General features: G+C 36.0%; 1 protein-coding gene across 8 annotated transcripts in view; it reads right to left on the bottom strand.

Annotated features, from left to right (window-relative positions):
• The window catches only part of NAA16 (N-alpha-acetyltransferase 16, NatA auxiliary subunit), a 72,944-nt gene that overhangs the window by 23,406 nt on the left and 21,768 nt on the right, over window positions 1-27,770 (bottom strand). For 4 of the 8 annotated variants that reach the window (XR_009691321.1, XM_061133435.1, XM_061133437.1 and 1 more), the window contains 3 exons: window positions 26,151-26,246; window positions 17,883-17,989; window positions 1,383-1,455 (listed from right to left, as the gene is read on the bottom strand). Coding sequence is in view for 6 of the 8 variants with exons in the window: in XM_061133435.1 (XP_060989418.1) it covers window positions 1,383-1,455; window positions 17,883-17,989; window positions 26,151-26,246 (276 nt within the window). In the remaining 2 variants the exon portion in view is untranslated. Of the gene's footprint in view, window positions 1-1,382; window positions 1,456-15,019; window positions 15,085-17,882; window positions 17,990-26,150; window positions 26,247-27,770 lie in introns of all 8 variants that reach the window. The other 4 variants (XM_061133436.1, XM_061133438.1, XR_009691322.1 and 1 more) reach the window with 3 other exon arrangements.

Below are 27,770 nucleotides of genomic sequence, written 5' to 3'. Positions count from 1 at the left end.
ACTCTATGGCTGATTCATATCAATGTATGACAAAACCCACTGAAATGTTGTGAAGTAATTAGCCTCCAAGTAGTAAAAAAAAAGAAAGAAAGAAAGAAATACAAAAAAAAAAAAGAACTCCAGCTAGTATTAATAAAAGCAGAAGGAATGATGATCAGAATGAAACAAGGGACCAAGGCAATTTTTGCAGTGGCTGCAAAAATCACTAGGTAAGTGACCAATAAGAAACACTGCATGGCCAGATTAGGCTGACAAACATCTAAATTCTGATGAGTCTTTGTTTCACAAAAAGAGAGACAACCAGAAGGCCTTCAGCCTTCAAATGTGCTATAACAGGAAGTTCAGAGTGTCACCTATGAAGTATTCACATGGAACCCGAATCTAATTAAGCTTATAAACCTAGGGGACTTCCCCAGAGGAACAGTGCTCAGGACTCTGTGCTTCCACTGCAGGGGCATGGGTTCAGTCCCTGGTCAGGGAACTGAGATCTTGTATGTTGTACAACACAACATGCAAGACAGGGGGAAGAAAAGAGCCTATAAATCTAACTTGAAGTTTGTAAGAAATATGGGTGACAGCAAGATGTATTAAATGATACCATGAGAAAACAGTCAGCGAAATTCAAAGCATGGTGCGTTCCACAAGACAAATGACCTTTCAACAAATAGCCTCTAAAAAAGGGGGGCGAAAGGAAGGACAGGACAGTACCACTCAAGATGAAAAGAATATCAGAAACATAACAAACAAATGTAAACTGTGGACCTAAGTTGGATCCAGATTCAAATAAACCGAGTATACATTTCTTTAAATAATCAGGAAAATTTAGGTGTTAAGATATGTGGTATGAGAGTTAATTTTGCGTAAGACACACTAGGGTTTCCCCAGTGGCTCAGCAGTCAAGAATCCACCCACAATGCAGGAGATGTGGGTTCGATCCCTGGGTCAGATCCCCTGGAGGAGGGCACAGCAACCCACTCCAGTATTTTTGCCTGGAGAATCCCACGGACAGAGAAGCCTGGCAGGCTACAGTCCATGGGGTCACAAAGAGTCAGACACGACTGAGCACATGAACACAAAGTACAAAGAACAAAAACTAGGAATTCGGGAAAAATACATCTTAACGTTAACTACTGGTCTTGGTCAAGCTACTCAACCACTTGGTTCTGTTTACTCATATTAAAGTGGGGCTAACTCCCACCTCACAAGATTATGGAAGTTTTTAATTACTGTAGATTGCAAGTGCTCTTCTCATTTCATTCACTAATTCAAAAACTAGTGAACAGCTATCATGTAGCACATAATGAACATAATTATACTGTAAAGTGATTAAAAATGGACTAAAATGAGTAATCAAATTTCAACTCAATCTAATTTAAACTTACCATAAGGGCTAAAAAAGTCACACGTTTTAAGAGAGGTTTCATAATTAGTAACAAGCTCCTGGATTATGGAAATCTGTTAAAGAAACATAGTTTTAAAATTTAAAAACCTTTTATGAAAGTATTTTATTTATTATGGATTAAATTAGATTTGGAAGCAACACACAGTTTATTTCAGAACAATAAATTAACTATAAATTGAGATGCCTGCTTTCCCCACCCCCACCCTCCATGCTGGAGGGAAAATGAGAAAAACACAGAAAATGTACTGCTCTCTTTATTAATAGTGAAACAGAATCTCATTAATTTCTCATATCAACAATTAGTTTCAAATTATGAAACTAATGGACAAATTGTCACTAGTTACCACACACACTCCTTTTCTCTTCTTGCTCAATGAATACACCTGTATAATTCATTAACAGCTTACTGCTTTTTGCTCCCCACTGTTACAGAGTGAAGTTGTAAGACATTATATTCTCAGATTTCCTAAAATGTCAATACAAAAAAAAGTGAAATAATCTAAACTACACAGTGAGTTGATGGAAGAAGTAAACTCGTAATTAAGTGTTTAAACTGTTTTCAGTGATCATTTTAATAAATTTTCATTCCAATGCTATACTTAGGTAGGACTAAAACATCGTAAGCTACACTGCAAACGTGCTATGCCCAGAAAGTACAAAAGAAAAGTGACATGAATTAGAAGTGGCAGGAAAAAAGTAGCTTCTATGTACAGTTTGCTTTAAATGTCTGTTGATGTTACCTGTTCAGAATGCATCAGAAAATATAGCCATCTTATTTATGAACTTCAGAAAAACAGAGGTCAAAAGTGAAGAAAAACCATTAAAATTTATAACAGTATGTGATCAATATAGTATTATTTTAATACCATCCCACTGACAGCAGTCAAAAAAACAAAAGGTCAAATTAAAACACTTCTCAGGCCTATGTATCTTTCTGATAAGAATATTGCACTATGTGGTTATAATTCTCTCAGATAGAAGGGCAATAAGGAATACATGGGATAATATATTAGCAGTGGTGGGAAATACGTAACAACAAAAAAAAAAAAAATCAAAGAATTTATACTCATTACTAAAAATATGACCAAATGGGTTAAGGTAGTAGAAGATGAATACAGTGTTAAAAAAAAAAAAAAAAAGTTAACAATAATGCTGTATTAATAAGATATTTATAACAAAGATCATTTTAAAAGAACGGTTATTAAAATCTGAATAGACCTATATCTAGTAAGGAGACTGAATAAGAAATCAAAACCTATCAACAAAGAACAGCCCTGGACCCTATAGCTTCAATGGTGAAATCTACTGAACACCAAACTAGAAACTAACACCAAACTTTCCAAAAAAAACTGAAGTGAAGGGAACACTTCCACATTCCATGAGGCCAGCATTACTCTCATACCAAAATCAGAAAAAAACACCACAAGAAAACTACTGACCAATACTCATGAAGAATACAGATGCAAATCCTCAACAAAATACTAGCATATAGGCCTCAGCAGCATGCTAAAAGGATCACCCACCATGAACAGGAGGAATTTATTCCTGGAATGCAAGGATGGTTTACCTTAAAAACTAATCAATATAACATGCCATTATCAACAAAATTAAGAAAAAAAACCCCATGTAATTATCTTAACTGCTGCAGAGAAAGTATGTGATGAATTCCACCACTCTCTCATTATAAAAACACTTATCAAACTATGAAATAGAAGGAAATTATCTCAATATAATTGATGACAAATATGAAAAAGCCACAATGAACATCAGACTCAATGGGGAGAGACTGAAAGTATTTCCACTACTAAGATTAACAACAAGGCAAAGATGCCTGCTTTCATCACATCTACTCAACACAGTTCTGCAAGTCCTATTGCTGGAAAGCAAGAAAAAGAAAAGATATCCAAATTGTAAAGAAAGAAGAAGTAAAATTTTCTCTGCAGATGTTTCACAAAAAAACAGCAAGACACAGAAAGTCAATACATAAAAATCAGCTGCACTTTTCCACATAAACAATCTGAAAAGGAAATTACTAAGTCAACTTCATTCACAATAGCATCAAAAGAATAAAATACTTAGAAATAAACTTAACCAAGGAAGTGAAAGGCTTGTACAATGAAAACTATAAAACACTGCTGAAAGAAATTCAAGATGACATAAATAAATGGAAACACATTCCATATTCATGAACTGGAAATTTTAATATTATTAAAATATCAATACTATCAATAGAGACCTATAAACTCAATGCTATCTCCATAAAAATCCCAATGCTTTTTTTTTCCAGAAATAGACAAGCCCATTCTAAAATCAACATTTGGATTCTCAAAGAAACCATATAGCCAAAACAATCTTTAAAAAGAACAAAACCAAGAAGACTCACTTCTGATTTCAAAACATTCCACAAAGCTACAGTAATTAAAAAATACAGTGTGGTATTAGCATAAAGACGGACAGAGACTAATGGAATAGAATCTAGAGTCCAGAAGCAACGCTTACACAGGTAATTTTTTACAAGGGCATTAAGACCAATCAATGAAGAAATAAAAGTCTTTTCAATAAATGGTATTGGGAAAACTAGATATGCACATGCAAAAGAATGAAGGTGAACTTAACCTAATTCCGTATACAAAAATTAACCCAAAGGACCAAAGACCTAAGTATAAGACCCAGAACAATGAAACTCTCAGAAGAAAACACAGGACAAAAGCTCCATAGTATCAGGTTTAGCAATGATTTCTTGGCTATAACTCCAAAGGCACAGGGAACAAAAGAAAAAACTGACAAATTGGACTTCATGAAAAGTGAAAAATGTGTACAACCAGATGTTAGCCACAGAATGGCAACCCACAGAATGGGAGAAAATGTTTGCAAATCATGTATTTAATATGAGGTTAGTATCTAAAATACATAGAGAACTAAAATTCAACAACAAACACCCCACTGAATAATGTTTGATAAAATACTTAATAAACATTTGTCCAAAGATATACAAACAGCCAGTAAGCACATGAAAAGATTTGCAACATTACCAGTCATTAAGGAAATACAAGTCAAAACTACAATGAGATGCCACCTCACACCCAGGAGGATGGCTATCTAAAAACAAACAAAAGACAGAGAACAACAACTGTAGACAAGGATGTAAAAAAAAATGTAAACTCTGTGCACTACTGGTGGAAAATGGTACAGCTGCTGTGGAAAACAGTATGGCAGTGCCTCAAAAAATTAAAAATAGGACTACCAAATGATCCAGCAATTCTACTTCTGCTATATATCCAAAAGAACTGAAAGCAGATCTCTAGGAAATATTTGTACACCCATGTACATAGCGTTGCTCATAACTATCAAAACGTGGAAGCAACCCAAATGTGGTAGAGACATAAGACAGGTATTATTCAGCCATGAAAAGGAAATTCCTCAATGTGTTACAACATCGATGAGCCTTGAGATCATCATGCAAAAGGAAATAATCTAGTCACAAAAAGACAAATACCATATGATTCCACTTATATGAGTTACTTAGAGTAGTCAAAATCATAAAGATGTAAAGTTTAATAGTTGTTGCCAGGGGCTAGAGGGAGGAAAAAATAGAGTTACTGTTTAATGGGTACAGAGGTTTATTAATAGTGCCACAAGATAAAAAGAACTATGGGGATGGATGGTGGTCACGGTTACAAAAAAAGCTGAATCTATTTAATACCAGTAAATCATACACTTAAAAAAATGGTCAACATCGTAAACCTTATGTTAAGTGTATTTTGCCAACAACAAAAGTGGTTCTAAAGGCGCAATCCTCTAACCATTAATATCATAAATGTTAACATTAGCATAACTGGTAATTTGTAGACATGCAAATTTCTGAGCAAACCCCACATTTATAGAATCAGAACCTGAGTCTAGCAACATTTTCAGCAAACCCTCTATAAATAATTCTAATATACCCTAGGGTTTGAGAACTGAGTTTTTTAAATGCTGCAATAAGACTATTACTATAAAGCAAAATAAAAAGTAATAGGCGTTTTTAAGCCACCAGGACTAATTTCATTCAGAGTATGTGTAACTTAAAAAAAAAATCTTCAGGTTCAACTTATGGAAATTCAGCACTCAACTTATGGAAGCAAAAAGTTTTTCATGAACTTACACTACCATCTACTGGCAGTTACTAAAACTGCAGCTAGAGTAGATTTTTAAGCAAGGGTGTACCTTTTTGCATCTCTAAGGTGGAATACATTTTAAAAATCAGTTTTAATAATCTTAAAAAGTACAACAAAATACTGAAGCTACACATAATTCTTAAAAAAGGAGTGCAAATACTACTGAATAAAACAGAATCTCTAGCTTCAGAACTCAAAAACAAGACTTAATTGAAAATGGGACCTAATGAAACTTACAAGCTTTTGCACAACAAAGGAAACTATAAGTAAGGTGAAAAGACAGCCCTCAGATTGGGAGAAAATAATAGCAAATGAAGAAACAGACAAAGGATTAATCTCAAAAATATACAAGCAACTCCTGAAGCTCAACTCCAGAAAAATAAATGACCCAATCAAAAAATGGGCCAAAGAACTAAACAGACATTTCTCCAAAGAAGACATACAGATGGCTAACAAACACATGAAAAGATGCTCAACATCACTCATTATTAGAGAAATGCAAATCAAAACCACAATGAGGTACCATTACACGCCAGTCAGGATGGCTGCTATCCAAAAGTCTACAAGCAATAAATGCTGGAGAGGGTGTGGAGAAAAGGGAACCCTCTTACACTGTTGGTGGGAATGCAAACTAGTACAGCCACTATGGAGAACAGTGTGGAGATTTCTTAAAAAACTGGAATTAGAACTGCCATATGACCCAGCAATACCACTTCTGGGCATACACACTGAGGAAACCAGATCTGAAAGAGACACATGCACCCCAATGTTCATCGCAGCACTGTTTATAATAGCCAGGACATGGAAGCAACCTAGATGCCCACCAGCAGATGAATGGATAAGGAAGCTGTGGTACATATACACCATGGAATATTACTCAGCCATTAAAAAGAATTCATTTGAATCCGTTCTAATGAGATGGATGAAACTGGAGCCCATCATACAGAGTGAAGTAAGCCAGAAAGATAAAGAACATTACAGCATACTAACACATATATATGGAATTTAGAAAGATGGTAACGATGACCCTATATGCAAAACAGAAAAAAAGACACGGAAGTACAGAACAGACTTTTGAACTCTGTGGGAGAAGGTGAGGGTGGGATGTTTCAAAAGAACAGCATGCATATTATCTATGGTGAAACAGATCACCAGCCCAGGTGGGATGCATGAGACACGTGCTCGGGCCTGGTGCACTGGGAAGACCCAGAGGAATCTGGTGGAGAGGGAGGTGGGAGGGGGGATCGGGATGGGGAATACGTGTAACTCTATGGCTGATTCATATCAATGTATGACAAAACCCACTGAAATGTTGTGAAGTAATTAGCCTCCAACTAAAAAAAAAAAAAAAAAGACTTAATTGAGGGAATAAATCAAGGTAATGGAAAGTTCACATGAAATGTTCTAAATAAAAAACTGCAAAGATCACTGCCCTTCCTAGTTTACTGGCATATATATTGAATCTAAAAAATGTGTATTATAGTTACTCACTAAGTAATTAACTAAAAAATTCAATTTTCCAAACTTGTCTATGAAAGTTAGCCTAAGGAGTTCTACTGAAGTATAAAGGATCCACTTTACTTCACGTTTACTTACCAATTATATTGCAATTATACTGCATAATTATATATTCAATTATATAATTGTATACCATATAACTATAGTCAATTGTACAATATAACTGTATATTCAACTTCTTTCTTCTAAAACTTAATAAGTAATGGCTATTCCTGAATATAGTATTTCCACTGGCATTTAAAATCAAGAAGTCCAATCTACTCACATTAGGTATCTAATATCACAATAAAACTTCAAGCCTCAAAATAGTCTAAAATCATACAAAATTTTCTATGAGCTGATAATATTTCAAAGTTCAACCACATTCTCCTGATTTAAATACTTTCTTCTAACAGTTATATTTGATCAGGATTGAAAAAGATTTGCTTTTACTAACCAAATCTAACATGGGCAAATGTGACTACTGTAGATAATTTCCCTAAATTACTGCCCTTAATCAGCTTTTCTTATATATGAGTTAAAAGAATTCTTTATTAACCTTAAAGCAAAGTTCTAAAAAACATATATGACACACAATTTTTCACAAATACAGGTAGAGTTTAAAATGTTACTGTAAAACACGAAAGCCACTGAAACTGTCTTTTCAAATTTTTTTAATCCAAATGAGAAAACCAAGCACAACAGTTTATCAACAAGGACCAAAAGTGGATTAATTTCTAATGAATATACAATTAAGAGGGACAATTTTGGTCCCCAAGCAGCTAGCTAAATTGCCCAAGAACTATGACACTAAATTGAAACTTCTTACAGAGATGACCTGTGAGGGGGTGAGGATGGTGAGAGAGTTTAAATCTTCTCTGAACCAAGAACTTTCCAAACTTTATCATTTAATTAAAACATACATGAACTCATTTAGTATTAACTGTCCCAATTTTATGATCCAGAAACAGATTCAGGTCTGCTCAGGCAAATATGCGATGGGAGTCAGGATTCTAAACCAGGCTGGATTCCACAGCAACACTCTCTTCCCCATACCAGTATTTCCCAAAGGGTGACCACACAGCTAATTCACCAACTGAAACTTTTAAAGTTAGATTTTAATATTAGATTTTTACTTTATGAGTATAAAAACTGTATTAACACAAATCTGGCTTTTATGAAAGACAAAAAAAGTAATCAAATTTGGTGGAAATACTAAATAAATAACACTATAGTTGTTACATAGATTTGGCAAAAATTGTCAAAGGGATTAATAAATAAGTTGACATTACACTATACTTAGACACTTTCCTAGGTAAGAAAAGTACTTGCTCTTATTTTCCTCTCCCAAAATTTAACTGTTTTTAAATAAGAAATGAATTCATGAACGTCATTACAATTAACAGTTGATGAGCATGTCTGAAAAATACTGACACTGTTACCACTGCAAATAATGCTTTTTGGAATTTTTAACGACAGAATTTTTTTCCTTTCGTGAGAAATCCAGGATTCTAAGAAATATTCTTTTTTTTTCCCCCCTTTTTTCAGAGACTGTATTTGCAATAATTATTGCAAAAGGGCGAAAGGGCTATTTTAGTGTTGTGAGCTGGCTGTTGCCACAGAAAGAACCAATGACCATTAAGATCTGCAGAGTTAGACAAAAGGGCTTTTATAAGAGCAGTGGACAGAGCTACAAAGAACCCGGTGTGGGGAAGCAGGATAAGAGGACAGCAGATAGCACAGTGTTTTATCCTGACACCAGGCTCTTCTCCAAGAGAGACCCAAGAAGAGGGGCTGTCTGCTGTCTCAGGCTGAGAGCAGGCTCAAGTTCAGACACCGCCTCCTGGCCATGAACCTTTACAGAGTCACCACCTATGCCAAAGCAACTCCCCTCTTTCCGTTTTTCTTCTTCTCTTCCTCCTCAGTCTGCAGAATCTAAGAAATATTCTTAATGTAGTTCTTCTATTATTTGGAGCATCTAAGGAAAAATCCCTTATACTGCCCTAAAATACAAATCAAACTCTTGCTTTCCTTGGTAATTACTCCCATATATAATCTTCTGAAACACCCAGTTTTCCAGAAGTATATATGAAATGAAGCATTTTTAGAATCATTCTGCTTGACCATTAACTGTGATGTCATTTTTATAATGATGCCAGAACTCTAATTATTTTTATAACGCTGCTCAGCTTCATTTTATCCCCTAACTTACATTCACAATTAAAGTTAGGTAGTAAATAGATACAAAACTCAATTTTATACCCACCTGAGTTAATTCAAAAGAAAGAAACAAAGATACCTTAGAGACAATATATTCCAGGATCAACATCTAGTTTACCCCCACCTCCAGCAACAAATTATAGGTGTTTCCCAGTAACCAGAGCCAAACAATTCAGTACTTTCCATAGAAATATTTCCACAATGTTCATGATGATTCTCTTTCTTCACTGAACAGGCCAAGTGTTCTGTAACTCTTTGGACCTACTGTCATCGGTTTCTAAACGTCACAAACACCTCAACAGGTCCTTCAAGTGAATGAGGATCTTGACATATTTTCACAGTTATGGGCAGATTTAACACAAGAAAGAAAGGCTGTCTTGGAAGCAAAGCAGCCTACCTTCCCTTCCTGTGTATGGACAGCCATACATATTTTGTTGAGACAGCTACACTTCACCAGTCTGTCTCATCAAGCACTCAGTTTCCATGTTCTCACTTGTGTTCAGCACACCTATGCACCGATGTCCAGCTTCGATGGAATCAAATGTGCCTGTAACAACCCACGCAAACCGTGATGATTCACTGCGTTCACTCAAGAGTCTGACACAGTGAACAGCTACAGAAGAAAACTGCCAAGTACTTCCCACTACAGGTGAAAATGGAAGTCCAGAATTCATTTCCACCTCTTACCAGGGTCATTTTGGTTTCTTTTAAAACCCCCCAAAATATTTTAAAAGTATATGCTGTAACCCTGTATTTATCCTTCAACTAAAAATAAATAATTTTTTCAAAAAAGCAATTGCAAAAAGATGAGCAAATTAAATGTAAAACCAGCAGAAGTGAGGATATAATAAAGATCAGATTTGAAGACAAGCGAAATAGAAAACAGAGGGAGAGGTCAACAAATTGAAAACTTGGCCTTCAGAAAAGACTGACAAAACTGGCTAGCCTTTAGTTACACTGACCAAGAAAAAAAAAAGACTCAAGTTATTAAAACTAGAAATCAAAGAAAAGACACTACTTATTACTGACTTCTTAGAAGTAAAATGATTATAAGGAAATATGATGAACAATTATATGCCAATATTGAATCATTTAAATGGACAAACTTCTAGAAAAACAAGTCTCAGAAGCCAAATGAAATCAATAATAAATAAACAGTTGAAACAAGTAATCAAAAACAACCCACAAAAAAAAAAAAAAAAAAAAAAACAACCCACAAAGAAAAGTGCAGCCCCAGGCAGCTTCACTGGTGAATTTTACCAAATATTTAACACCAACACCAATCTTCACAAACTTCTCAAAAAAAGAAACAAGGAGAGAAAATTTCCGAACTCATTATAAAGCCATTGTTACTCTGATATATCAAAGCCAGACAAAGACATTACAAGAAAACTACACAGTATTTGTTAGAAATTTAGACACAAAAATCTTCTATAAGGATGTGGAGAAAAGGGAACCCTCTTACACTGTTGGTGGGAATGCAAACTAGTACAGCCGCTATGGAGAACAGTGTGGAGATTTCTTAAAACACTGGAATTAGAACTGCCATATGACCCAGCAATACCACTTCTGGGCATACACACTGAGGAAACCAGATCTGAAAGAGACACATGCACCCCAATGTTCATCACAGCACTGTTTATAATAGCCAGGACATGGAAGCAACCTAGATGCCCATCAGCAGATGAATGGATAAGGAAGCTGTAGTACATATACACCATGGAATATTACTCGGCCATTAAAAAGAATTCATTTGAATCAGTTCTAATGAGATGGATGAAACTGGAGCCTATTATACAGAGTGAAGTAAGCCAGAAAGATAAAGACCAATACAGTATACTAACACATATATATGGAATTTAGAAAGATGGTAACGATAACCCTATATGCAAAACAGAAAAAGAGACACAGATGTACAGAACAGAATTTTGGACTCTGTGGGAGAAGGCGAGGGTGGGATGTTTTGAGAAAACAGCATCGAAACATGTATATTATCTAGGGTGAAACAGATCACCAGCCCAGGCTGGATGCATGAGACAAGTGCTCGGGCCTGGTGCACTGGGAAGACCCAGAGGGATCGGGTGGAGAGGGAGGTGGGAGGGGGGATTGGGATGGGGACTACATGTGAATCCATGGCTGATTCATGTCAATGTATGACAAAACCCACTACAATATTGTGATCAGCCTCCAACTAATAAAAATAAATGGAAAAAAAAAATCCTCTATAAAACTCTAGTAAATTGAACCTGAAGTGAAGTCGCTCCGTCGTGTCCAACTTTTTGCAACCCCATGGATTGTAGTCCCCCAGACTCCTCCGTCCATGGGATCTTCCAGGCAAGAATACTGGAACGGGTTGCCCTTTCCTTCTCCAGGGATCTTCCTGACCCAGGGATTGAACTTGGGTCTCCTGCATTGCAGGCAGACTCTTCACCATCTGAGCCACCAGGGAATCCCAGATGCAGGAGACCCCGGTTTGACTCCTGGGTCTGGACGATCCGCTGGAGAAGGGATAAGCTACCCACTCCAGTATTCCTGGGCTTTCCTTGTGACTCAGCTGGTAAAGAATCCGCCTGCAATGCGGAAGACCTGGGTCCAACCCCCGGGTTAGGAAGATCGCCTGGAGAAGGGAAAGGCTACCCATTCCATCATTCTGGCCTGGAGAATTCCATGGATTCCAGAGGGTCACAAAGAGTCAGACACGACTAAGCAACTGTCACTTTCAAACTGAACCTAGGAACACATAAAAAGAATTACACATCATGACCAAGTGGGTTTTATCCCACTAATGCACAGTTGTTTAATATCTGAAAATCAATTAGTGTATGACATAATTATCAATAGAATAAAAAATAAACACATGATAATGTCAATAAACATAGAAAAAGAATTTGATAAAATTTAACACCCTTTCAAAACACAAATGTTCAACAAACCCGAAGTAGGAAGGAACTTCCTCAACATCATAAAGGGCATATACAAACATATCCATAGATAAAACTATTTAATGGAGAAAGACTAGATGCATTCCAATTGAGACCAAGAACAAGACAAAAACATCAATTCTTATCATTTCTATTCAACATATATTGGGGGTTCTAGACAGGACAAGTAGTCCAAAAAATAAATAAAAGGGATCTAACTGAAAAGGAAGAAATAAAACTTTCTATTTGCACATGACAGGAATTCATTATACCAACTATAACAACTAGTATACCTGAAAAATTAAATTAAGAAAATAATCTCAATCCAAAGAACACAAAAACACTGATCCAAAAAGACAGATGCACCTCTGTGTTCTGCAGGATTATTTACAATAACCAAAATATATGGAAACACCTTAGATGTCCATCAACGGATAAATGGATAAAGATGTGGTGTAATACATGGACTATTACTCTCCTCAGCCATAAAAAAGAATGACATCTTACCATGTGCTACGACATGGATGGACCTCGACAGCATTACGCTAAGTGAAGTAAGTCAGACAGAGACGAACGTCACATGATTTCACTCACACACAGAATGTTAAATAAAAAAAAAAAGAACAAAATAAAACAAAACCTGATAGATACAGATAATAGACTAGTGAGGGAAAGGGAGCTGGGGGTGAGTGTGAAATGGGTGAAGGGACTCAACTGTATGGTGATGGATGGTAACTAGGCTTGCAAATTACAATGTACACACAGATGTTAAATTATAATTGGCTCTACATAAGTTTCAGCATGTGCACCTGAAACTTATAAAGAGAAAATAATTCTATCTAGCATAGCATAAAAAAATAAAATACTTAGGAATGAATTTAATGAAAGATGTATAAGAGGTATACTGATAACTACAAAACATTGTTGAAAGAAATTAAGGACACTCTAAATAAATGGAAAGACTACCAATGTTCATAGACTGAAACACTTGTGTTAAGATGGAAATTCCATCATGGGGATTCCCAAAGTGATCTACAGATTCAAAGCAGTCCCTGTAAAATCCCAGCTGGCCTCTTTGTAGAAATCAAAAAACCAATCCTAAAATTCAAATGAAAATAAATCCTTAATGGCCAAAAGAAGATTTAAAAAAAAGAACAAACAAGGAATATTCACACTTCCTGCTTTAATAAACTACCCAAAAGCTATAGTAAACAAGACAGTGTGATACAGCCTAAGGGTAGACATACACAGAGTCCAGGAATGAACCCTCACATTCATGCTCAATTTATTTTCAACAAGGCTATCTAGCCTTTCAAGGGGCAAAAAGAAAGTAAATTGTGGCAGGAAACTGGACAGACAATGCAAAAGAATGAAGCTGGACTACCACCTCACATCATATACAAAAATGAACACAGAATGAATCAGACTTTAATATAAGAACCAAAAGTATCAACTCAGGAGTAAATATGTATAGATCTTCAAGACCCCAAATTTGAACATGGTTTCTTAACATACAACACAAAAGCACAAGCAACACAAGGGAAAAAAGACAAAATGGGCTTTATCAAAAGACACTTTCAAGAAAGTAAAAAGACAATCCACAGAAGAGTAGAAAATATTTTCAAATTATTTACATTTATTATTTATTTCAAATACCGTATGTCAGATAAGAAACTTGTTCCTAGAATATATTTAAAAACTTAAAATTAATAATAAAAAGATAAATAACCCAATTAAAAACTTCTGGGCAAAGAACCTGAATTGATATTTCTCCAAGGAAGATATACAAATGGCCAACAAGTACTTGAAAAAATGCTTAAAATCATCAGTCATCAGGGAAACGCAAACCAAAATCACAAGGAGATACCACTTCACACCCACTAGGATGTAGGTTACAATCAAATATCATATAATAACAAGTGGATTGTTGGTGAGGATGTGTAGAAATCAGACTCCTAATACACTGCCTATGGGAATGTAAAATGGTAGTGGCACATTGGAAAAGAGTCTGATAGTTTAAGAAGTTTAAATATGGAGTTACCATTTGATCTAGCAATTCCACTCCTGGAGTATATACATCCAAGAGAAATGAAAACGTGTACATGCAAAAAACTTTACATAAATGTTCATAGCAATATGGGTACTAACCAAAAGGTACAACCAACCAAAACGTCCATCAACTGATGGATAAAATGTGCTATAGCCTTACGATGGGACATTATTTAGACATAAAAGGAGAAGAAGTACTCATGTTACCACATGGATGAAAGTACTTATGCTAAGAAACTAGAGAGAGAAAAAACCATGGTTTGATTCCGTTTGTATGAAATATTCAGAATAGGCAAATCCATGAACAGAAAGTAGACTAGTGGTTGCCTGATTGGGGGTGGCAGTGGGCAAATATGAATGGGAGGTTTCTAAAATTATCATGGTGATGGTTAGAAAATTCTGAACATACTAAAAATCGGTGAATCTGTAAGCTTCAAATAGGTCAATTTTATGGTCCGAGAACTGTATCTCAATAAAGCTATTAACAGGGGTAAGCTATTGACATCTGAGTGGTAGAGGCCAAGGACACCGCTAAATATCCTGTAATACACAGGACAGCCCCCTAATAACAAAGGATTATCTAGCCCAGTATGCTGATAATGCAATTCCTTCTTATGAGGGGCTGTCCTCTGAACCGCAGAATGTTTAGCATCATCCCAGGGCACTACCAATATGACGTATCAAGTAGCACACCCCTACCACAGTGACAATCAAAAAAGTCTCCAGACACCGCAAAATGTCCCCTGGTGGCCTAATTCCCTCCCCTGTCCCACCTTGTGAAGCAGTGCTCCAGGCGAAGAGGACTTTCCAAACTGTTTCTAAAACAACAGATGAAGTTCTACAACAGAAGTAAAGATCAACAAATCTGGTTACATTACATTTTAGCTTCTTTATATCTAAAAGCAAAAAATCTCCCGAGAAAAGCAAACACAAGAAAATATTTAACACTGCCTAATGCTGGTGAGGAAATAGTGAACCTTTCACACACCTTTGCTACTGACAATACAAACTGATGTTTACAGCCTTATAGAAATCAATATATCAGTGTTTACCAAGAATGACAGAATGTTCATACCTTTTACCCATTAACTTATTCTGAGAATTTATGGGAGAAAAAAATCCTAAGTAAAAACTATGTGTACAAAGACATTTTTTTAAACAGCAAAGTTCAATAACGAAGTATGATTTTGATAAGACTATGCAGTCATGAAAAAGAAGCTATCAAAGACTACATAATAATACATGAAGTGCCTGTGAAACTGCTAGGTGGAAAAACAAAGTTTTTATGGTCAAAATTACTATAGCTATATAAATACATCACAAATAAATTCACAGGGAAAAAACTTGGAAAGGAATTACATGAAAATTGCTCTTAAATTGTGCATTCACAGTTTAAAGTGCTGGAGACATTCAAAAAACACTTTTCTACAACTGTATTATATCCTAAACTAACTTCAAATGCTAATCTTTTATTTCCATGGTATCTGTCATGGATTATTTTTTTAGTCTTGGAATCTTACAAATTAAAAAACTGTAATTGTTCATCGTCCTTAACCTCTTTGAAATCCTTCAAGAGTTAAAAATGCATCCCTAGGGGCTTCCCTGGTGGCTCAGAGGTAAAGAACCCACCTGTCAATGCAGGGGACACAGAATTGATCCCTGATCTGGGAAGATCCCACATGTCTGGGAGCGACTAAGCCACAACTACTGAGCCTGTGCCTGGGAGCCACAACTATTAAGCCTGAGCACCCCAGGGCCTGTGTTCCGCAACAAAAGAAGCCACAGCAATGAAGAGTCCCAGCACTGCAATGGAAGAGCAGCCCTCGACCCCTACAACTACAGAAAAGCCCATGCGGCAAGGAAGACTCGGCACAGTCAAAAATAAATAATTTTTTTTAAAAGTTTATTAAATAAAAAAAAATGCAACCCTTGCTAAAAATCATGACTCACTGCTGATTAGAAATATGCAAAATTTAAAAATGCCCTTTTGAGTAATCACAAATATATGAAGCCAAAACGATTTGAGAAGGATTTCCCATACTTGTACACTTTTTAAAATATACTAAATTCGGACAACTTTTGACTCAATTTTCTGCATTGTAATTCAAACATCAAAAACATATGGTAAACATTCCTGCTGTGTGCTTAAAAATTAACACTAAAGATATCTCACAGGTTTCTATACAGGTCAACGAATCCTCAAAGCCTTCTTTAAAAATGCAATTTCTAAGATTTATAAAATATCAACAAATGCTTAACACCTTTATGATGGTAATTCTGGGTCAATACTGAAGGGATTTTTTACGTCTATGCCTCTTATGAAAACTGAGAAAGCCAGGGGAAGCTCACTGATAGCTTTAAGAGAACAAATTCTGAAAGGACCACTGTATTCAGCACTTGCTGTAAGACAGTCACATACAAGCTCTGTATTATTAACACTGTCGACATCTCAGCTCTTCTTTCTTGTCAACCTTGCCAAAATGAGTAAAGAAGCACTTTGGCAAATGTTAATTTAAATAACCTACAGAAACCACGGCTCCCATGTTTCCATACGAATCAATCACTCAAAAAAATAAGATAGCAAGAGAAAATCAACAGCAGTACCACGGCAATCAAATAAAGTATACTACAGACAGTAAAGAACTGTAAGGATTTTTGGGGTTTTTTTAAATGCAAATGACACTTTCTTACTGATCAGGTACTATAGGTATCTTTCTAGAAGTGGGGATGCGACCAGCTGGCAAGGAGATGGTGCACAAACGGCAGGAAGAGGGTGCAGAGCTCTGCCAGCCAGCCTCAGCCACTCCCCTCTAGATGTTATGAGTCGTCCCTTTTAGTTTATGAACCTGCTGCCAAAGGAAGAAAGGGTCCATCAGTATACCTACCACTGACCTTTTTGAATAACTTATTATTCATAATTATGCTAACTTACAAATAATTATGGGTCAAAGCTAAGTAAAGTGACGAGGTTTAACTAAAACTACTTTAGCACTTCTAATAAAGTCTCTTCCTTATCCATTCAAGTTTCAAAAACTGTTTACACAAGATTTTAGATCTTAATAAGAAGCAACACTTGGAAATACAAGTATAACTTATTTTCTATTAACTTCTAATTTTCTTTCTAATATAAAACCAAATCTATTTCCTAATTTTAAAAAGCAGAAGGATGACTCTTCATGGGAAAGCCAGCTAAATCTATCTTTATTAAAATGTAGCCTGTTAGTTAAAATAGTGCCTACATTTTATTGGTGCACTAACAATTACCCATGCTCTAACTTTAAAAGCAAGCATAACGAATTTAAAAATCCACAATCACACTATAAAGTAATAGATAACTAATCGTGAGATAGTTAAGTATAGACCTCTGGTGACAATATGCCAAATTTATTAATAAAATTCCACTAGAAAAGTATACCCATTAAAAACAACAACCTTTTAGTGTTCTTATAAGCCCCTTACTCAGTAAATTTCAGACTGACATTTCCTTTGATACTACTTATAGTACATGCATATAATTTCAGTTCATTTATTATTAAACTAAGGTGCACACCATTACTTGAATAGAGAAAATGTCTTTCTATAATAATAAAGTGAGTAAAAAGACTACAGCAAAACTGAATAAAGACCAAATTTTACCTTTTCTGTATTGTAATACAGAGATTTCAAAGTAGTAAACAAGGGCGGGCAGCCTTTACTGAAGTTAACCCTCAGGAACTTATCCAATAGTTCTCTAAATTTTTCACCTAGGAATAAAAGTGTACTTTGTTAAACTTCGATTGATACAAACAGTTCTCAAAGTTATTTTATCAATAAAAATAAAACTTCTTCAGAAACAATGACTCCCCAATCCAACGTTTAAACCCAAAAATTTAGCATTGCTTGTTTGTTACGGCCAAAGAGTGGAACACCAGTATCTGAGTAGGCATGTTTATTTCCCTTAGATATAGGTTCAAAATATCTTCAAGGAACACTTCAAAAGACCGGCAAGCAAAATGACTAGGCAGCTTTGAGGAAGAGTAACCTACTTTCCAGTCTACCTTTCCTAATGTCACTGACCAGCATAGGCTCAACCCTACCATCTGACATCTCAGAAGGCACTCTGCAAACTTTAGAAAAGGCTTCTACTGTAACCAGCACCGTATTTAAGTAGCAGTCAAGATGCCTTCTTAAACACTAACATATTTACAAATGTCTTCCAGAACTAGTGATTTACTCCATCATTTGCCCCACAATCATCTATCAAGCACCTACTATGTGCCAGGCACTGTTTCGAGTATCCACGATGTAGCTGTGATTAAAACAAAAAAATTTTTTAAATTCTGCCCTCACAGAACTTATTAACATTCTAGTGGGTGAGATGGACAATAAGTAAAATAACAAACATAAGACATCAGCATCCTGGGGCATGCTAACATTAGAATTAAATAAATACCTCATTTGTAACATTAAGTAAACACACCTCCTATTGTTGCTAAACCCTTACCAAAAAGTTTCAGTATCACTTTTTAAAAGCAGAAAAAACTGAAAAACTGCCGGGAGCCAGCACACGAGACCCTACCCATGACAAGGCCATAAGGGAGAAAACCTGACGGGCAAGACGGATCAGGTTTTCAAGGATTCCAAAAAGGCTAGCTCATGAGATCCCACCCATGACAAGGTCATGGGGAGAAAGCCTGACGGGCAAGGCGGATCAGGCTTTCAGGGATTCCAAAAAGCTGCCCCAAAGCTGCCCCTGGCTCTCACCTTAAAGATGATATCTGTTTTTCTGATGCCTGCCTCAATGGACTACTCCCTAATTTCTCTGACACAGGCAGGAAGGCCTTCCCCGATCTCTGCCCATATAAGAATCAATTTAGAACTTTAATCAATAAGTTTTTTAGGTGGTGGTATTTTATGAGATTATTTAGGGTGAAAGCAGTGTCTTAATTTGAGCTCCTTTGCTGGTAGTTTGTTACTCAAATGCATTTATGCCCTTGGTACTAATATGCATGATTGCTTATGATATTTTGATCATAGAATAGCATAAAGAACCTGATTATATAAAAGCCCTACTAGATATAGAGCATTTTTGAGGGATGAAGGAGTTTTATTAAAAAATATAAGAAAAATTACTATAAAAGTGGTTATTGGGTTAACGTTTGCTTTGCTGTGTTTTTGCTTTTAGTGTGCTAAGGTTGTGCTATGGTAACCACTGTTAATATAGTTATAGATCTAGAGAAATAAGAGCTTAGCCCTAGTATTCTAACAATGAAATAGTTGTTAATTATTAGCCAGGAGTGCTAGGCAGAGGCCGTCTTATTAGAGCCACAGAGTCTGTATGGGGTAAAACTTTTAGATAAATTTAACTGACAACTTTTGCAGAAGAATTGATGTTGGTATTAACAGGGTCATATTTTCATTATGTTGTGACATGCTGTCCTGTTACCCTATGAGACTGTAACTTTTCTGTTAAGGTCACCACAGAAACAGAAAACAGGCCTACATTCACCTGACTTACATAAAATGTTAATAAGCCCTAAGGCCAAAAGATAATGTGTAAAGATTTATTCTAGAAACGAAATGCAGAAAGCATCTTGTTCTTCCTTAAGGACAAACTGACGTAATGTAAACTAACCCTGTATAGACATGAGTGAGCATTTGTATCCTGGATACACTCTGAGTGAAGGTATAAAAACTGTTGTCAAAAAATAAAGACAGACTTGGCCCTATCAAGGCTGGTCTCACGTGTCTTCTATCACTCGCCAACGCCGTTCATCCTAAGGGAACCCCTGGATCCTGCTGAGGCTGGACCCCGGCAAAAAACAAAATTAATTTTAAATATGAAGGTTCTAACTTTTCGACAGTAAGGGTTAACAATGTAAGAGCATGAATCTAGTCATGCAAGAGAAAAAATATATATATATGGGTCATGAACGGCTTAAGCTAATGTAAGACTACTGAAATAAACTCTCCTAATGTTTCTTTATGAAATCATGACATTTTACCAAAATACGCAACAACCCAAGTGGTTTTTATCTGTTGTGACTGACATCATTGAACAAAACATGCATACTCAACATATTACAGATGTCATAAAAATTAGGAGAAATTCAAATTTTATTGGATTAAAAATTTATCTAACATAAAAACAGGTTCAACATTTGTTACTTCAACTTACTATAAAGGCTGTTGTCAGATGATCTCTAATCTTTGTAATAGAGGAAGTACTGGAAAGACTTAATCTTGGAAACTATTTTTGATTTTTAGGGAAGTAATGGTATGTATTTAACCCAGAGTAAAATTTTGTGCAATCCTGATAACCCTGTTGCAGTCTTGATAACCTTGAAATGTTGGGCTGGATGAAGCACAAGTTGGAATCAAGATTGCCGGGCGAAATATCAATAACCTTAGATATGCAGATGATACCACCCTTATGGCAGAAAGCGAAGAAGCACTAAAGAGCCTCTTGATGGAAGTAAAAGAGGAAAGTGAAAAAGTTGGCTTAAAACTCAACATTCAGAAAACAAAGATCAAGGCATCCAGTCCCATCACTTCATGGCAAATAGATGGGAAAACAATGGAAACAGTGACAGCCTTTATTTTTTTGGGCTCCAAAATCACTGCGGATGTGACTGCAGCCATGACGCTTGCTTCTTGGAAGAAAAGCTATGACCAACCTAGACAGCATATTAAAAAGCAGAGACATTACTTTGCGAACAAAGGTCCGTCTAGTCGAAACTATGGTTTTTCCAGTAGTCATGTGTGGATGCGACAGTTGGGACTATAAAGAAAGCTGAGCGCCGAAGAATTGATGCTTTTGAACTGTGGTGTTGGAGAAGACTCTTGAGAGTCCCTTGGACTGCAAGGAGATCCAATCAGTCCATCCTAAAGGAAATCAGTCCTGAATATTCACTGGAAGGACTGATGCTGAAGCTGAAACTCCAATACTTTGGCCACCTGATGCAAAGAGCTGACTCATTGGAAAAGACCCTGATGCTGGGAAAGACTGAAGGTGGGAGAAAGGGACGAGAGAGGATGAGATGGTTGGATGGCATCACCAACTCGATGGACATGAGTTTGAGTGAGCTCCGGGAGTTGGTGATGGACACAGAAGCCTGGTGTGCTGCAGTCCACGGGGTTGCAAAGAGTCAGACACAACTGAGCAACTGACCTGAACTGATAATCTGGGATTTTCAAAAGATTATATACAAAGTATGCCAAAACCACACAAAATATCACTCTGGATTGGATATACATGATTACTTCCTCAAAAATCAAAACTGGTTTTAGAAATCAAATCTTTCTAGCACTTGCTCTGATATAAAACAAAGGTTAACAATATTGTGCTAGGTGGTCAGAGACCTTGTTGCTTACTTCCTGTGTGACATTGTCCACTCAAAGATGAAGATAACACCACCAGCCTCAAGAGTACTCTTTCAAGGCTCACATGAGATGAAAAGGATCGTGTAAGCACACAATAACCACTCAATAAATGCTGTCTATCATACACACTGACATTTAACAGGTGTTGTATTTCTAAAGTCAGAAGTGTTTTCCACACGCGCTACCATCGACTGAGACAATAGGCATTTTATCTTCAGGTCAGAGGCTACTCTAAAAACTCTTCAAATCTCAACCTACCATTTAAAAAACAATGAATGAACTCCGTTCTCAAGTACCCACTGCACTGAAAGCCTCTTCTCCCATTAAATTGTTATTTCAACGGTGCAAAAGGTCTTCTATACTGATACAGGACTGAATTCCAGACAGAGTTAAGTGAAAAGAAAACCAGGTACAGAACAATCTATGCTACTTTTGTACAAAAGGGAGAGGAAAAGGGAAAATTACACATAAACCTTCACACACGTACTTTTGCTTGGATATGCACATTTCTGGAAGAGTACACCATACTGGTAATAATGGCTGTCTCTGGGGAAGTAAACTTGGTGGCCAGAGGACAGAGACATGAAAAGACCTTCCAGTGAAAACCCATTTTGTACCCTTTTATTTGGAACTATATGAATGCAGTGTCTAAACCAGAAGCCTATACAAGCTACTCAACTGCTTAGTCACATACTATATCCCAAAACTACTATTTACCCATCTCATCAATTTTTTTTTGTATATTAAGAAAAACTGTTTCACAAAAGTAACTTCCCTTCTTCCTAATTACCAGGACTCCCATAGGCTTTTCTTTATAGGAGGAAAAAAAAAAATTGTCAATCATTATGTGCCTATTTAGAACTGCAGCTTGTAAAACAAGTTTTCTATCTTCAGAGATGCTATGCTAATTCTTCCCTAGATGTAGCAGATTCACATAAAAATTGATATTCCCAAAAACCACCACTAAAATAGTGAACAAAAGCAAGCTCAGACAGTATCTGATAACCTGGGAATTTATTCTAAATAATGGTGCATGTTCTCACTACAAAACAGAAATGATAATCATGTGACCTAACAGAGGTATCAGCTAATACTACAGTGGTAATACTGGAATATATAAATGCATATCAATACATCGTACACCTTAAACATATGCTATGTCAATTATATCTCAATAAAAAACAAAAATAATCCATTGAAACAAAAATAAAATAGGAGCAAAATGTGATCAGCATTCTCTGTTTAACACTCTGGATTATCTCCTTCCCTCTTTCTCCCTCCTTGGCCAGTGAAGACTAATACATCAAGAGGAATTAAACTAGGTATTTTGAAAAGCTCCGTTTTCATAGCACTTTCAGGCTGTTGGAGAATCTCCACAGGACTTTGGTTGTGTTCACTAATCTGTTGGTAATAAATCTTTTTACTTAAAAACCAGAAAGCCTTTTTCAAAACTTGCATCTTCAAGTCCCATCACCTTTCTAGGAAAAGATCTTATTGCCGCTGGTGATGCTGAGATACCGTTCTTATGACACATAAAAATTATTTCTAAGCAGGCAAAAAAACTTCATGAAGTATTCAGCTGTTGCACAGGTTCAATTAAGTAGCTGCACAATTTTACATAGGTCCCCGGAGCTTTGTAAACACATGTTCATGTTAGAACTTCACATGATGGTTGCTGACCCTGAAGCCCAAGCCCTCAAGACCCCTCAACTGAGGCCTTGTTTGTAAAAAGACCCCTTTAGCAATTCAAACAAAGAAAGTCCTAGAGGGTCCAGAATCATTCCACTTTAACCTAGACTATACTTTACAGTCAACAGCTGGCTCCAGGCTATCTTTTAATAAAAATATACTTCCTACCTTATACACAAAAGGCCACGTATGGTATGATTACAATTATACAAAATGTCCAAAACAGGCAAACCCACAGGTACATTAAGTTAGACTGGCGGCTGCCTGGTGCAGGGGTGAGAGCTGGGAGTGACTGCTAACGGGTATGAGTTTTCTTTCTGGAGTGATGACAATTCCCTGAAACCAGAGAGGAGTGATGGGTGTGCAACTCCCTGGGCATACTACAACACTGAGCTACACACTTTAAAAGTGAATTTTATGGTATGTGAGCTACATTTCAACAAGCTGCTTTGCTGTTTTTGTTTTTAAAGAAGATACAGAAATGTGAGTCCAAGCATCTTCCAGCAAACACTTACTAGGGAAATGCTCCTCTGAGCTCAGTACATTCCACCTTGGAAACTCACAATGTATCTACTGAAAGTTCTAGGAAATCCTGCACAAACCTGACTGCTACCGTTAACCATGTTTCCCAAATTTACCTGACTGAAAATATCTCAGTACACCAGCACCCTCCCCACCAAGCCTACTAACATCCACTTGGACTTAATGTTCCCTTGAAAGCATTAGGAAATTTGCCTAGTTCACAAAGTCAAAACAAAACAGAGATTCAGAGAAATACATTCATCATTTATGTAACTGAGAGGCACTACTTATTTATTTTTAAATAAACTTGTATCTACTGTCTAATCCAATACATTTCTTTTTTTTTTAATCCAATACATTTCTAAGAGGCATTTCATATATTTTTAAAGTCAGTCTACTAAAAGCTCTTAATTTCCATTAACCTTTTGATAAAAGGAAAACACAATTATTTAAACAAACATTTCCATTGTAAATGAGAAAATGCATAAGAAAATACATTCTCTAATGTAAAACAAGTATCCTCCAGTTAAAAATAAAATTTTTAAAAAAGAAAAAAAAAATCATACAAAACAAAACAAAATACTTTCCCTCCTCACCCATGCCTAGGATAGAGATTTTTTAAGTCACATTAGCTTTCTAAGGTCTGACTTGTATCAAAAGACATGCCAGAAGTTTCAATAAATAATTCATTATCTAAAGCACCTGCAACTAAAAATAAAGGATGACTTTCAGAAAAAGGCACATGATGCCTTCTAAAACTGTCAGGTCCTCATATCCTGCATAGTGTTGGTATTCCTATTAAAATTGGTAACCAGGTACTAGTCAGCCAGTCACACAAGCATCTGTCGTATGATATGTACTCAGCTCTATATACGGAGGTAAGAAATGAACCCTCTCCTTGTACTTAAAAATGAGATTTATTTACGTGTTTTTAAAGCAGGCCAGGAGAATCAGATGGCTTTCTATTTTATTGGCACCTTTGAAGAATTGTGTAGACAAATCAGATGTATACAGCCTGCATTACCAAAGAACATTAAATTTGTGATGGTTAGTTTTGGTTTTTAAAAACATAACGGGTCACTATACGCAAGACAGCAAAAGAGACACAGATGTAAAGAACAGACTTTTGGACTATGTGGGAAAAGGCAAGGGTGGGATGATTTGTGAGAACAGCATTGAAACATGTATATTACCATATGTAAAACAGACGACCAGGGCAAGTTCAATGCATAAAGCAGGTCACTCCAAGCTGCTGCTCTGTGACAACCCAGAGGGATGGGCTGGGAAGGGAAGTGGGAGGGGGGTTCAAGATGGGGGGACACATGTGTTCCCGTGGCTGACTCGTGTCAATCTATGGCAAAACCACAACAATGTAAAATAATTAGCCTCCAATTAAAATTTTTTAAAAATTGGGAAAAAAAAAAGGGTAAAAAAAGATGATGGAAATAATCTAAAACAACTTCTAGAGGGAAATATTTCAAAAAAATTTTTTTCTGGAATACAGATGTTTTGAATGAGATCTGTATGTTGTACTGTGTTAAACTGTAAATAATGCAATTTTGATTTATGCTGTGTTAGCAATAATTTTAAAAGGAAGCTGGAACAAAAAAAGAAAAAGGCACATAAAATCATCAATGAAGTCATTAACTATCTCAAGAGCTAATAGACTCTTTACCTTTTTTAAGCTCAATAGCAAATGAATTCAGCTACACACTAAAATTTAGATCAAGGTCATGAATACACTATTATTCAATAAAAACAAACCGTAAGAGTATATACCACAGTGCTCCAAATTACATAAATGGGATTTTTTGTTTTTGTTTCTAGGGATACAAAATACATAGCTCTACAAAAACGATAAAAAGCAAAATTCAGGAACGTGGTCAACTCTGAGGAGAGGGCCTTGCACAGGATTGATAACATTCTTAAACACTGTGGCAGGAACAAAGATTTCACAACTCTTTCTCTGAATTTATGTCCTAAAAAAGAAAATCTAGAACTTCAAAACTTTTACCACTTAAATCACAATACCTCACATATAATTTTTCATCAATTCTATGGAATTTAATTTACCTCCTAAATATGGTGTTTACTTTTTAAAGTCACATAAGAAAAACCATTTTATATAGATAACTTCTGACACTTAAAATCAATATAAAGCTAAACCAACATAAATACTCTTAACAACATATGTATAACAAATTAATAACTGATGACTCCCACCCCTAAGACTGGTGTACTCTCTTCCAGAAACAAGTTTTTAAAATGTGACTGGCGTTGAGTAATTTCAACAAGTAATTATTAGTGTTACAAATGATATCCTAATATTACCTGGGACAAGATTCAAAGGTAATCTTCTAGGTGAAATTGCTCTGGGGTGCTGCTTACTAATGTCTTCATAAATTTGAAGTCTCTCTTCTAAAGTGCCTATTATCAGTAAATATGTGTGAGATCAAAGCATCAAAACTTTTATCTATGATAAATATAAACTTTAAAACTTTATGATAAAAACTAACAAACTTTAAAAAGTATATTAAAAATTAAAAATCTCATGATCAATATTAAAACTGCTCTCAATTTTTGTAGGAATCACATTAGAAACTCTGTGGTAGTGAAATATCATCAGTCAATGACCATTTTAAATTCAAAGTCAGAGAAATCCAAAACTTCACAACAGATTCTACATACAACTCAAATAATATATACACAAGACTCATAGAAGCAACATACTCCTCTTACATTCCTGTGTGCACAATCCATGGAAAAGAAAATGTTCCTTTAGAACATATCTGACATAAATCCTCTAACCTGCTGCTAAGTCGCTTCAGTTGTGTCCGACTCTGTGCGACCCCATAGACAGTAGCCCACCAGGCTCCCCCGTCCCTGGGATTCTCCAGGCAAGAACACTGGAGTGGGTTGTCATTTCCTTCTCCAATGCATGAAAGTGAAAAGTGAAAGTGAGGTCGCTCAGTCGTGTCCGACTCTTCACGACCCTATGGACTGCAGTCCACCAGGCTCCTCTGTCTATGGGATTTTCCAGGCAAGAGTACTGGAGTGGGTTGCCATTGCCTTCTCCGCCTCTAACCTAATATAACCCGTATAAATCCAACAAGTCAGTAGCACTGAGAGATAAGCTTAAGAAGCAACAGTTTTAGGGTCATGACTGCAATATTTTAAAAGATAAGAATTAAGTTTCTAAGGTCACTTTGACAGTCAAAATCTTCAATGAAACTGTATAATAAAGAACCCCATTAGTTCATGTCCCCATCCAGGTGCCCCAAAAAAAGAACCCCATTAGTACAGACTTTTTAAAGTGGCAATTACTTCACCCAAATATTATGATATAAAATGTACTTCTAACAGAAAGTTGTATCTTCCCTCTCAGGACCAACCTAATTTTATAGTACTAAATACAAGATCTATAAGTACAGTAACAATCTGAAGAATAGGTTCTAGGTCTAGTTTACTACTCTAAAATAATATCCTGTATAATCTACAGAGGCTATTTAATATGAGCAATAAGATATTTACAGCAAATTTCAAGAAAAAGCAAACTCATTCTAGGTGGATTTTAATTCAGACCACACATACGTAATTATTGTAAGAATAACCCTTGGTGCTAGCAGTCAAGGTATCTCCACAGTAAATGTAGTATTCAGTATCAAGATTATAAACACAGAACTTTAAAAAGTAAAGTCTGGTTTTATTTAGACTCCTTCCTTCCGCCAGTAATATGTTTTGAAGCTCCAAAGTGGTTGAGTTTTTAAAAGTGGGATATGTGAAAAATTATTCTCACATTCTGCTAATGATCTGGGAACTTCATGAAATATTTAAGGAGCCTTATATTAAAATTTACAAGAAGGTTATTGCAAAATTTTAAAAAGCAGTTCTCATTTTTATGCCTAACCTTGGGGAACGAAACAAGCTATGAGTAGAAAAACAAACTTCCCA

Source organism: Dama dama, chromosome 30, assembly GCF_033118175.1.
Source record: "Dama dama isolate Ldn47 chromosome 30, ASM3311817v1, whole genome shotgun sequence".
NCBI classification, from domain to species: Eukaryota; Metazoa; Chordata; class Mammalia; order Artiodactyla; family Cervidae; genus Dama; species Dama dama.
The sequence above is the reverse complement of the archived record's forward strand: the minus strand, read 5'-3'. Positions and strand labels throughout refer to the sequence as shown.